General features: G+C 39.4%; 1 protein-coding gene across 2 annotated transcripts in view; it reads right to left on the bottom strand.

Annotated features, from left to right (window-relative positions):
- The window catches only part of LOC117334148 (ADAMTS-like protein 4), a 202,340-nt gene that overhangs the window by 92,776 nt on the left and 95,564 nt on the right, over positions 1–14,000 (bottom strand). For both annotated transcript variants that reach the window (XM_033893616.1, XM_033893617.1), the window contains one exon: positions 12,930–13,134. In XM_033893616.1, the coding sequence (XP_033749507.1) occupies positions 12,930–13,134 (205 nt within the window). The remainder of the gene's footprint in view (positions 1–12,929; positions 13,135–14,000) is intronic.

Below are 14,000 nucleotides of genomic sequence, written 5' to 3'. Positions count from 1 at the left end.
GTCTACAATGTCTGTTAGATGTATATGTTTGGAGATAATCCAGACCCCAACATTACCATATCATATTGATTTGTCTACAGTTAAATCTCCAATGTCTAACATTAGTTGGAGCTTGCTGCCAATCTTTCAATTTTTGATTTTTTTTTTCAAAAAGGAAATCAGAACTCGGGTCACCTGGAACTGAAATAGGTGAAAGTGTCTGATGGTTGTTGAAATACTGAATTTGCCAAAATTCAACATAGACATATAAGGTGATCCAGGGTTTATAATTTCCAAAATACTGAATTCATGTTATATTGATTACCTATATGGACCTTAAAATTAGTAACATGACTCTTCACTTCTATTACTCAGAAATGAGGGTCATATCAGTGTCTCAAGTTTCATTACTTTCTGGAGTCGATAGTTTGATTTCAGGATTATTAAATTTCACAAAGACAATTTTATTTCTAACATGTCATAGCAGAAACAGGAGTCTATAATGATTTCATTTGGGATCATTTCAATGAAAATCATTATGTAACTTCAGAAGATTGTAACCATTTTGTATCCTTTTTCAGGAATTAGTTCATTGAAGTTATGAAATGGATCATTATCATTTTTGTTTTATTTTTGTCCATGTAAATGTAATAAACAGTGTATGTTTTTTCTATTTCAGAAATTGCAAAGATTAAATTCACTGAACACAACAACCTATACAGTAAACCAGACAAGATCATAGTGGTGTTGGATACCCTGGTGTTTGTCCAAATGAAGCAGTGATTTGTCCTGTGACACTGTGATTATGTGGGACTTTCGTTTGGTAAACAGGCCTACCCCTACGTATTAACATACCAATATAGACATACGATTGCTACCAAGATCCCAGACTAGAAGGGAAGCCCTAGTCTAGGAATCTCTTCAGTGATGGTGTCACTACAATGTACAAAATCCATCTTTATATCACCTGGTCCAACCGTTTCTCAATTTAACACTCATTATGATACAGTATCCCTGACAACCAGGTCTCTACTTCCTTGTTATCACAGCCGAGGTACCGCAAAAGGAGAACAAACCTTGGGTGAGAGTTTTATCACCTTCAAAGTGGCACATATCAGGGTAGCTGGGTAGAACATATGTGGAGGAGGGATGTGGCCCAACAGAAGGACAGTTGTCACATTGAAGATAAGTGGTGTAAGTGACAGTAATATATTTGTAAGTAAATACCATAAATCATGTACCAATACAGGTCAATTACAAAATAATTTTACACTATGCTAGGTTAGCCAGAAGGTCAGCTATTGAACCAGCCCTTCACTGTAGTTCAGGCCAGTCTGTTGGTGAAGTTTTTACTGTCATTAACTATGTAAGTTTATAATCTAATCAGTCACTGGTGAAAGTGATATGGAAGCTGACCTGCTCTGTGACTTCTGTGTTTGACAGTTTATAATCTGTATGTCACGTATTAATTCATTTGAATCAGGTTCAGTATATACACATGCAGGACTACATTATTGAATTATGGGGCTATAGTATCTTCCCGTCCAGATTTGGACATTTCTGTCCGTCTATTAGGAGCTTCCTCAGTTACCTCCTAGGTATCAGCACTTCAGGTCTTCAGCATCACTGACGAGTCTCAGAAGGACGAAACAGCTGAACGATGCAGTTTAATTGATTTTTGGCTCTGCTGTATCTAACACTCAACTTGAATTGAAATCGGTACTAATATCTTGTGTGTTTTTTGCACAAATCAATATGGCTGCCTTAAGGAAGATATTTTGTTCCTCCATCTCATTAACCATTGAAAGTTGTGTTTCATATAATACGGACCCAAATGGGAATTCGTTTACGACATATAAGAAATATCTGCCAATTATCTATAAAAGTAATACAAAACTTTTATCTCAAAATCCAAGATGGCTGCCTGGTGGCCATATTGCTCTTCACAGCCAATCCACAAAAAGAGGTTTTGCACAGCTTAACAGGAACATATGTAAAGTATCTAAACTGATAAATAATGATAACAAACTTTGACCTGAAATTCAATATGGCTGCATGGTGGCCATATTGTTCTTCTGATCCACTAACAAACTAGAACTGTCGCCAGGATGGCTGACTAATACCCCCGTGAATTGGAACTGTTAATTAGAGGCTAACAAAGATAACCCAGTGATATAGTGACCAGTTGCCATAGCAACCATAATTTAGAGAAAAAGAAAGTGAGATGCACATCTACACATGGTTCTCTATATTTGTGTGAAGTTTCATTGAAATCGGCCCTTCGGTTTAGGAGGAGTTGTCCGGACAAACTTAAAGTTAGGGTTCCTATCGGAAAACCTGTTTATAGTGACCAGTTGCCATAGCAGCCATAATTTTGAGAAAAAAGAAAGTGGCATGCACATCTACACATGGTCCTCTATATTTGTATGTAGTTTCATTGAAATCGGCCCTTCGGTTTAGGAGGAGTTGTCCGGACAAACTAAAAGTTAGGGTTCCTATCGGAAAACCTGTTTATAGTGACCAGTTGCCATAGCTACCATAATTTTGAGAAAAAGAAAGTGGCATCCACATCTACACATGGTCCTCTATATTTGTGTGAAGTTTCATTGGAATCGGCCAGACAAAATGCGTCTACAGACAGACGGACGGACAACCTGATTCCAGTATACCCCCCTAACTTCGTTGCGGGGGTATAATCAAGCAGTAGCAGGACTCAACAGAAACATGTATAGAATGTCAAGAGCATTCTGTTTGACTGGTTGATCAATATGAAGAAAGGCAATTTGAAAAGTCCACCATCTGATAGTGTTGGCAAAACATAATTTGGCACTGCCCAATTTTCAGTGAATGAAAAAATGTCAAGGGAAGTCCTAGACATCTGCCAAACATCTACCATTGTAAAGGAAGACACATTCATGTACAATATATCAAACACAAATCGGTCAAGAAATAAAATACTAGAAGTCCATAACTTAGGCAAGTACAAAACAAATATTGAAATCTTGATTTGTTTTTAACTGGTATAATGTTACTCAGTACCTAATCCCTTAGAGTATATATATATGCATTTGAAGTTTAAATCAAACTTGTAGCATTTAAAGTCCTGTCATAAACATCAAAACCCCCATACAAACTCTGTTTCACAGTGAACACAGTACAAGGCTTTACAAACCTACAGCCTTGTGGCTCACCATCCCTCCTCTGTGTTCATGTCTAACAAAATCAAATAGGACAAATGCTTTTCTTCTCTAATATTAACATAAAGACAATTACAGGTAAATCCTAGTGATATTACTGGTCAATCCTAGTGATATTACTGGTCAATCCTAGTGATATTACTGGTCAATCCTGGTGATATTACTGGTCTATCCTAGTGATATTACTGGTCAATCCTATAAAACCTGTCAAAATGTTTTTGTTTTCAGAGTTGTAAGTCATCTACAATTCTACCTGTCAAAATGAAAAACGTAAGATAATAAATATGCTCGCAAAATTCAAAATTTTCAAGAATTATTTCATAAAATTTAAAATGAAATGAAAACTCATTTAAGATCCTGTATCTATTACTAAATTGGCATTCTGTTGTTTAAATTAAGCCATCTCGATCTGATATAGTAAATGGAGGAAGCATTTTTTCACTCCATGTTACTAGAACTCTCCTCGTTGAGATACATAAGTATGCTGAGACAGTCTACCCTAAATATATATTGTCATTACAAAGGCAGGTTACTCAGAACATCAAAGCCATCTGTAAAGTTCAAGATATCTTGAAAACAAATTAAAGTGGGAAGGGATGAGTCAAAACTTCTGGCCGACCAGATGTAGATCTTGCCAGTGTTGTTGAGGTTTGGCCTTAAACACATTCTAGTGGAATGCTATTTTAGTGACATACAGGAAATAACAAATGCATTCACTGCTGAAACACCAGAGAATCAACAATCTGTATTAAAGCTTAATAGCGTTAATGTCAGCAGACAGGAGAATGATACAGACTCTGAGCTCTCCTCTAATACAGCTATTGTCTGCCCTCACTGGGCTCTCCTCTAATACAGCTATTATCTACCCTCACTGGGCTCTCCTCTAATACAGCTATTGTCTGCCCTCACTGGGCTCTCCTCTAATACAGCTATTGTCTACCCTCACTGGGCTCTCCTCTAATGCAGCTATTATCTGCCCTCACTGGGCTCTCCTCTAATACAGCTATTGTCTGCCCTCACTGGGCTCTCCTCTAATACAGCTATTGTCTGCCCTCACTGGGCTCTCCTCTAATACAGCTATTGTCTACCCTCACTGGGCTCTCCTCTAATACAGCTATTGTCTACCCTCACTCAGGGCTCTCCTCTAATACAGCTATTGTCTGCCCTCACTGGACTCTCCTCTAATACAGATATTGTCTGCCCTCACTGGATTGGAAAGCCTGGGTTGTAGATTCATTATAATGAACTGGGTGTCTCTTATGTCGGGGGGGGGGGGGGGGGGGGGGATATTAAGGGGCAAGGGGGATACTCTGAAAGTCAATAGGGGGGTGGTTATCAGATAAATATGGGATTTTTTTTTGAAGCTAAGGTTGTCAGCTAATGTGGTCATTGCGAAGGGGTCAGGGAGTGGGTTGTCATGGGAACAATGTGGGCAATGTCAAGAGATCAGGGTGTGGGTTGTCATGGGAACAATGTGGGCAATGCCAAGGGGTCAGGGAGTGGGTTGTCATGGGAACAATGTAGGCAATGTCAAGGGGTCAGAGTGTGGGTTGTCATGGGAACAATGTGGGCAATGTCAAGGGGTCAGGGTGTGGGTAGTCATGGAACCAATGTGGGAAATGTCAAGGGGTCAGAGTGTGGGTTGTCATGGGAACAATGTGGGCAATGTCAAGGAGTCAGGGTGTGGGTTGTCATGGGAACAATGTGGGCAATGTCAAGGGGTCAGGGTGTGGGTTATCATGGGAACAATGTGGGCAATGTTGATGGGTCAGGGAGTGGATTGTCATGGGAACAATGTGGGCAATGTCAAGGAGTCAGGGTGTGGGTTGTCAAGGGAACAATGTGGGCAATGTCAAGGGGTCAGGGTGTGGGTTGTCATGGGAACAATGTGGGCAATGTCGATGGGTCAGGGAGTGGATTGTCATGGGAACAATGTGGGCAATGTCAAGGGGTCAGGGAGTGGGTTGTCATGGAACCATGTGGGCAATGTCAAGGGGTCAGGGTGTGGGTTGTCATGGAACCATGAGGGCAATGTCAAGGGGTCAGAGTGTGGGTTGTCATGGGAACAATGTAGGCAATGTCAAGGGGTCAGTGTGTGGGTGGTCATGGAACCAATGAGGGCAATGTCAAGGGGTCAGAGTGTGGGTAGTCATGGAACCAATTAGGGCAATGTCAAGGGGTCAGAGTGTGGGTTATCATGGGAACAATGTGGGCAATGTCAAGGGCACAGGGTGTGGGTTGTCATGGGAACAATGTGGGCAATGTCAAGGAGTCAGGGAGTGGGTTGTCATTAGAACAATGTGGGCAATGTCAAGGGTTCAGGGTGTGGGTTGTCATGGGAACAATGTGGGCAATGTCAAGGGGCCAGGGTGTGGGTAGTCATGGAACCAATGTGGGAAATGTCAAGGGGTCAGGGAGTGGGTTGTCATGGGAACAATGTGGGCAATGTCAAGGGGTCAGGGAGTGGGTAGTCATGGAACCAATGTGGGAAATGTCAAGGGGTCAGGGAGTGGATTGTCATGGGAACAATGTGGGCAATGTCAAGGAGTCAGGGTGTGGGTTGTCATGGGAACAATGTGGGCAATGTCAAGGGGTCAGGGTGTGGGTAGTCATGGAACCAATGTGGGAAATGTCAAGGGGTCAGAGTGTGGGTTGTCATGGGAACAATGTGGGCAATGTCAAGGGGTCAGGGTGTGGGTTGTCATGGGAACAATGTTGGCAATGTAGATGGGTCAGGGAGTGGATTGTCATGGGAACAATGTAGGCAATGTCAAGGGGTCAGGGTGTGGGTAGTCATGGAACCAATGTGGGAAATGTCAAGGGGTCAGAGTGTGGGTTGTCATGGGAACAATGTGGGCAATGTCAAGGGGTCAGGGTGTGGGTTGTCATGGGAACAATGTGGGCAATGTCGATGGGTCAGGGAGTGGATTGTCATGGGAACAATGTGGGCAATGTCAAGGGGTCAGGGAGTGGGTTGTCATGGAATCATGTGGGCAATGTCAAGGGGTCAGGGTGAGGGTTGTCATGGAACCAATGAGGGCAATGTCAAGGGGTCAGAGTGTGGGTTGTCATGGGAACAATGTGGGCAATGTCAAGGGCTCAGGGTGTGGGTTGTCATGGAACCAATATGAGCAATGTCAAGGGTTCAGGGTGTGGGTTGTCATGGGACCAATGTGGGCAATGTCAAGGGCTCAGGGTGTGGGTTGTCATGGAACCAATGTGGGCAATGTCAAGGGTTCAGGGAGTGGTTTGTTATGGGATCAATGTCAGGAGTTCAGGGTGTGGGTAGTCATGAGACCAATGTAGGTAATGTCAAGGATTCAGGGTGTGGGTAGTCATGAGACCAATGTAGGTAATGTCAAGAGTTCAGGGTGTGGGTAGTCATGGAACCAACGTGGACAGGGTCAAGAGTTCAGGGAGTAGGTAGTCATGGAACCAACGTGGACAGGGTCAAGAGTTCAGGGTGTGGGTTGTCATGGAACCAACATGGACAATGTCAAGGGTTCAGGGTGTAGGTAGTCATTGAACCAATGTGGGCATTGCCAAGGGGTCAGGGTGTGGGTAGTCATGGGACCAATGTGGGCAATGTCAAGGGGTCAGGGTGTGGGTTGTTATGGGACCAATGTAAGCAATGTCAGGAACTCAGAGTATGGGTTATCATAGCTAGGACCGATGTGGGCATTGCCAAGGGTTTAAAGTATGGGTTATCAGGGGACCATTGTGGGCATTAACAGTTTCCATGGTGTTGGTTGTCGGGGGACCAATGTGGGTGTCAACTGCTGTGATGACAGGAATGGCTATAATAGCTATATAAAAGACAGTAAGGCTATTTTTTGTGCTTCACTTTTTTGTGGCAGGTTCAACAGTCAAAAACATGGGAATAGTCTAGTACAATGGTTAATGATTTAAATCTGGAAATACAAACACCATTGCAAACAAATATTGTACATTAATTTTTCTAGAAATCTTCAGGAAACTTCAACATGTTATACTGTTTAACACGTATGTTTGTAATTACAACAATGCAAGAAGTATCTAGATATGAAAAAATCATAAAACTGGCAGTGCCACAATGGACAATAATCTTGTTATAATTTATGGCCCCTTTATATAGCTACTTTCACCTGGACATGTATCTGTCACTTCCTCCGTCAGTCTGGCGTCATATTTCAGGTAAAAGCTGTTTGATGATGTCGAGAGGTTGTGACAGTTAATTAAAACACAATTAAACTCGGGTAAACATGCTGATGATCTAAATTACTCCATAACCTACACTTGCATAAATATGCCTACCTTTTATTAATTACCAACTCATTAGCGAACATTTAATCTATACATTAATACGATAATGTTGTGTATTGCTAACGAGAATGTTCAAATTTAAACAATTGGTACCTTATTTTAATTTCAGCACTCACATTTTGACCTTCTGACGGTTTTTTTTAGCAATATACATATCTATGTGTAATTTTAACTTGTTTTTCCTACATTATGTGCCAATAAAATCAATAAAAAGATGTTCCTGTGTTTTTCCTCTCATGTACATACTATTGCATTGACACTTTATCAGTTGTGTAGACGCTTATAACTCCAAGGTCTATTCAAACGCCTGTATGATTCAATTAAGTTCAACAACTGCAATGGAGGAAGATGAAGGACTTTAAGATCTTGGGGCAACATAAAAGGCAAAACGTGACATGAAGCTACATTATTCTTTTAAATTTGATTAATCAACAACAATGCCACATGTAAACATTGTGGTGAAACTGCTCACCATTGTGACGGTATACAACCAACTTAACTACACATGTCTGTCATGCTCAATATATAATCAAGTAGTTTGTTGACAGACAAGGTGAGTACATGTGGTCCAGGCATCACTCAATGACTATTGAAAACAAAAGTGGAATTGGAACAAGAGGCACAATAGGCTTGTATCAGTCACGTGCCTCTACAGCAATTTAGAAGTTGATTGAGGTCATTTCTGCAGGTTCTAAGCCGATTACCACTTAATTCAAACATCAGAGAAGGCTAGATTTATTCATGTCAATAAATTTTCTAGTCTTTCATTCCAACATACTTTTGGCCTAATATCAGGTCTCGGAGACTCTTGACTATCACAAAATCATTGTTTAAAGATTTAAGCCTATTTGACCCATGTGACCTTTAATTTAGGTGAAGGTTATTCATTTGAACAAACTTAGTAGCCATTCACCCTTGCATTCTACAGGCCCAATATCAAGTCTTTGTGCCTCATGGTTATTGAGAAGAAGTCGTTTGAAGAGTAGAGCCTATTTGACCCAAGTGATCTTGAATGAAGATCAAGGCCATTCATTTAAAAAAAACTCTTGATAGCCCTTTACCCCAGCATGCTATAGGCCCAACATCAGGTCTCTGGGTCTCTTAACTGAATTGTCACAACTAGGGACCAAGAGGAACCTACAAATGAAGTTTAGAAAATATCCCTCCAGTACTTTTCAAGAAATAGTGATAAGAAGGATTGAGTAAGTACGGAGAGATGATGGACACAACACAAAAAACACAAAATCAGTCATATTGACTTGTGTATTAAAATTTAATTTGATAACAATGATAATCATATCAGTTAATACATATGTATGATATAATTGATTCAACTGTTGACATACCATTTCCTTACCTTGGACAGGGATATCCCCAATTTTACCAAAGTGAGATTTTCTTATCTCACCCTCGGGTTAAGACAAGCTACACATGCTCTATGCATGTTCGCAACAATTGTTTGATGTCACGGCCACAACACAATGACATCACGACAACAATACAATGATGTCACATCGACAATTCAATCACGTCACATCACCATTGTCTTGGATTGATGTAACGGCAGTGTTAGATACATGCCAGGGTAAACAGGTAAGAATAAAAAAATAAAACACCCTATTTGGAATGAGATAGAGGGATCTCAAACCTTGGGATAATTAAGATTCCTTAAGAAGCCAAACACTTGTCAAGCCTCATGTTTGACAACTTAAGAATCTTCCCCCTCAGGTTAAGATCCCCAATCTCAATCCCAAGAGGTGAAAGATTCTTTTAATCAGTCATTTTATAAAATATTTCATATAACAGATAAATAGTTACTGCAGTGACAATCATTACAACACCTATAGGTATTGCAGTACGTAATCCTTGTGAATCCCACTAAAACCCTATCATGCCAGCTGGCCCTTGGACAATAATACTACGTTTGTACCAGGTCACCTTTGCCTCATGTATTGCTATTTTTTTCAAATTTAAACTATTTGAATACCATTTCCTCGTGTAAAGCTATAGAGAAATTTGTAATTTGTACAAATGTGATTTATGGTAACCTTTTCAAAATCAGAATAAGATGGTGATATATGTTTTAGTGTGCAGAGAGAGGGTGCTACATTTACAGTGACAGGGACATATGCTGAAGATTTGGTGGAGGGGGCCACCGTAACTTACCAGACTTAACTCGACTGGCAGCTGTCCTGTATCGTATATAACACAATTTTGTCTGCTAATTTAAAACGTTTAAGATAATTAGGACCATATCAGACCCTTCCCTGATGGAGATTACACAATATTTGTACACAAATTTATGGAGAGTATTTTGTTTTTCCTGATATAATCTATTTTGACTGTTGTTTATTCATTATTGTGTGTACTTTACTCGAAGTGTCAGACAATACCAACATAAGTAAAAGGTATAAAGGGTGACAATGCTTCCACATAAATAAAGTGTTTGACAGTGTCACACTTCAAACCAAAACAAACAATATGTACACATTTACCAAAACATTGGTAAGGATCCAAATAAACTGTACGTGTTTAATTTACTGGATTAAAATTTGATGAAAGGTGAAAATTTAACATCTATAATGCAGAATTTTCTCAAATAAAAGAAACACCATGTTTATCCTGTAACAATTATACAGTACATCACCAAAATGTGAAATCATACGCCAAAAATGTCACCAAATGTGGAGTAATATGCCTAAAATGAACATATAATGAATCTGTGCAGGAACTACGAGACACGGCTTGTTTGACAGACCCACTGTATTCAAATAAGTAGTGTTTTAGTATTGATTTATACCCAATGCGTGACATATTCCATTGTTTTTGCATCTAATTGCATAAGGTGGTATATGTTGACCAATGTCCAAATTACAGGTATGTTTAGGTGGTATATGTTGACCAATGTCCCAATTACAGGTATGTTTAGGTGGTATATGGTGACCAATGTCCCAATTACAGGTATGTTTAGGTGGTATATGTTGACCAATGTCCCAATTACAGGTATGTTTAGGTGGTATATGTTGACCAATGTCCCAATTACAGGTATGTGTAAGTGGTATATGTTGACCAATGTCCCAATTACAGGTATGTGTAAGTGGTATATGTTGACCAATGTCCCAATTACAGGTATGTGTAAGTGGTATATGGTGACCAATGTCCCAATTACAGGTATGTTTAGGTGGTATATGGTGACCAATGTCCCAATTACAGGTATGTTTAGGTGGTATATGTTGACCAATGTCCCAATTACAGGTATGTTTAGGTGGTATATGTTGACCAATGTCCCAATTACAGGTATGTGTAAGTGGTATATGTTGACCAATGTCCCAATTACAGGTATGTGTAAGTGGTATATGTTGACCAATGTCCCAATTACAGGTATGTGTAAGTGGTATATGGTGACCAATGTCCCAATTACAGGTATGTTTAGGTGGTATATGTTGACCAATGTCCCAATTACAGGTATGTTTAAGTAAAGCATGGACAACCTTTTTCTTTGATGTAGTTCCAAAATCAAAATGTAGGTCAAGATGACCTAATTTTGGTGCATGGCAAACAGCCTCACTAAGTATGTAGGTCTAGTGACTATAGTAGTGGAGGATGATAAAGCTCTGGGAAGATCAAGTATTCCAGGAAGGATGGAAAGACAAACAAACAGATAAACAGAAAACCATAAACTCAAAGTCTTTTAAGTGGGCAAATTACAAAGGAATGACATCCTATTTGTAACTAATTAAAATTTCACCAAACAGCCACAGATATAATGGGTGTTAAATACTAGGCATGGGCTACTCGCCCAATAAATGCACCAAGACGCTCTGTTGTATGAATCATTACATTTCTCAGATTCCAACACAAAACTAGAGAGAGACATTTTATAATCTGTTGGTATCCCAAACAGCTTTAACTTATTCTTCCTTACCTGTAATAGAATCCTTTCTTAAATCTTTTTTATAAATGTATTAGTTAAAGATTCCCAGATGTTTAAAGAGTTTTCTTCGAATATAATATATCTAATGGCTAGCAACACATACTCTAAGTTCTGAGTCATTCTCTTAATTTGGCAAAAAAAATCTTCTTAAAATGGTTTAAGATCTGCCAAACAGTGTTTAGAACTGTTATTCATTTAATTACTTTCCTCAACCACCTTTTTGCTCTAATTAATAAATTATTTTTTTCTGGGATTTTAGATGAATTCTTTATTGCTGCATACAATTATGGCTATAAATGCCACAAAGGGGTCCATTTATTACCACGAATGGCATGTAATCAGTCATGGGTTTATGTAGAAAAAGACAAGATGATGTTAAATTTCACACATGACAAACTGATTTTTTGTAAAATCTGAAGTTTTCTTCAGCGTTTCCATTAGTTTGCAAGTGTCATCAGTTAATAAATGTTTTTTTTTACATTTTTTAAAAAACATGCACATTTTGTAAGGACTTTATTTGAGTGCCTTTAAAAGGGAGAAAAACTGAGTATTTTAGCCACAGAGCTTTAATCCTTGATAACTGATCTATCAATATTAAGCTTGATTTTCATATCTAACTTTAGTATAAAGCCCCGGGGACCAACACATCAACTTTGTTATCCTGTAGTATAAAGCCCCGGGGGACCAATACATCAACTTTGTTATCCTGTAGTATAAAGCCCCGGGGGACCAATACATCAATTTTGTTATCCTGTAGTATAAAGTCCCAGGGGACCAACACATCAACTTTGTTATCCTGTAGTATAAAGTCCCCAGGGACCAACACATCAACTTTGTTATCCTGTAGTATAAAGCCCCGGGGGACCAATACATCAACTTTGTTATCCTGTAGTATAAAGCCCCGGGGGACCAATACATCAACTTTTGTTATCCTGTAGTATAAAGTCCCGGGGGACCAACACATCAACTTTGTTATCTGGTATCTTTGACTCAAAGCAGGGATTGGGTTTATTGCATTTGTTTTTTGTTTGTTTGTTTGCTGGGTTTATTGACCCCTGAACAGCCAGGGTCATTTTGAGGTGGGTTCTACCTGCAGTAGTTGGTGACTACCTCATTGAATAATGTACAGGAGGCCCATCGCATGCCACACTGAGCAATTAGGGTAAAGTGTCTTGCTCAAGGACACAACCACTATAGCACATACTGGCCCTTTTCTCAGCTTCTCAGAAACACAAAGCGACATGGGTAGGGAGCATTGAACCAAACCATATGTTGCATTTTATTGAACTGCAATAGTCATAGGTAGGCTTATAACCAGGCACAGGCATACTGCCAATAAATATGATAATATGAAGGACAAACACCTGTGAAACAAGTTTTTTTTATATATAACATCCTGTATTGCATAATTGAAATGAAACCATCATTGAATTTTCATGAAGTTTATTTGAAGTCTATTTTTCTGTCTATCTATAACTTAAACAAGGTACTTGTGTTAAGGTTCTGTGTATACTCACCTAAGTAGTTCATACTTCTGCCCATCTCTGTGATGTTAATGTTACACGCCCCAGCGGGGATCTGTGTGATCAAGTTGTATCCATTTGGAAGATGTGTCCGGGTAAATATCCCAGAAATACTTTTACAGGAAGTATTGTCTCCTTCACACACACCACAGCCATCCCGTTCTAGTCCCGAACCCAGCACACCATCACATCCTGCCTTCTGCAAAACAACAAATTCCCTTTATAATCTAATGCACCAGGTACAAAAATGGTTGAGGACAAAACAGTTGGAACTGGAAACTTCAAGTTTTTGCAAAAAAAATCAATAGTTTTATCCCACTGCAATTCTGAAAAGAACTGAAATTTGACAGGCTTAGAAAAAGACACCATGAACACCAAGACATAGACAAAAGACACAAGGAACACCAAGACGCATACAAAAGACAACATAAACATAAAGACACAGACAAAAGACAACATGAACACATAGACACAGACAAAAGACACCATGAACATCAAGACACAGACAAAAGACAAACCGAACATCAAGACACATACAAAAGACAACATGAACACCAAGACACAGACAAAAGACACCATGAACATCAGCACATGACAATAGACAACATGAACTCCAAGACACAGACAAAAGACAACATGAACATCAAGACACAGACAAAAGACAACATGAACACATAGACACAGACAAAAGACACCATGAACATCAAGACACAGACAAAAGACAAACTGAACATCAAGACACATACAAAAGACAACATGAACACCAAGACACATACAAAAGACAACATGAACACCAAGACACAGACAAAAGACACCATGAACATCAGCACATGACAATAGACAACATGACATAGACAAACGACAACATGAACTCCAAGACACAGACAAAAGACAGCATGAACACATAGACACAGACAAAAGACAACATGAACACCAAGACACAGACAAAAGACAACATGAACATCAAGACACAGACAAAAGACAGCATGAACATCAAGACACATTCAAAAGACAGCATGAACATCAAGACACAGACAAAAGACAGCTTGAACATCAAGACATAGA

Source organism: Pecten maximus, chromosome 9 (genome assembly GCF_902652985.1).
Source record: "Pecten maximus chromosome 9, xPecMax1.1, whole genome shotgun sequence".
Taxonomy (NCBI): Eukaryota; Metazoa; Mollusca; class Bivalvia; order Pectinida; family Pectinidae; genus Pecten; species Pecten maximus.
Note: the sequence above shows the minus strand (reverse complement) of the source record. Positions and strands in the feature narration are given on the sequence as shown.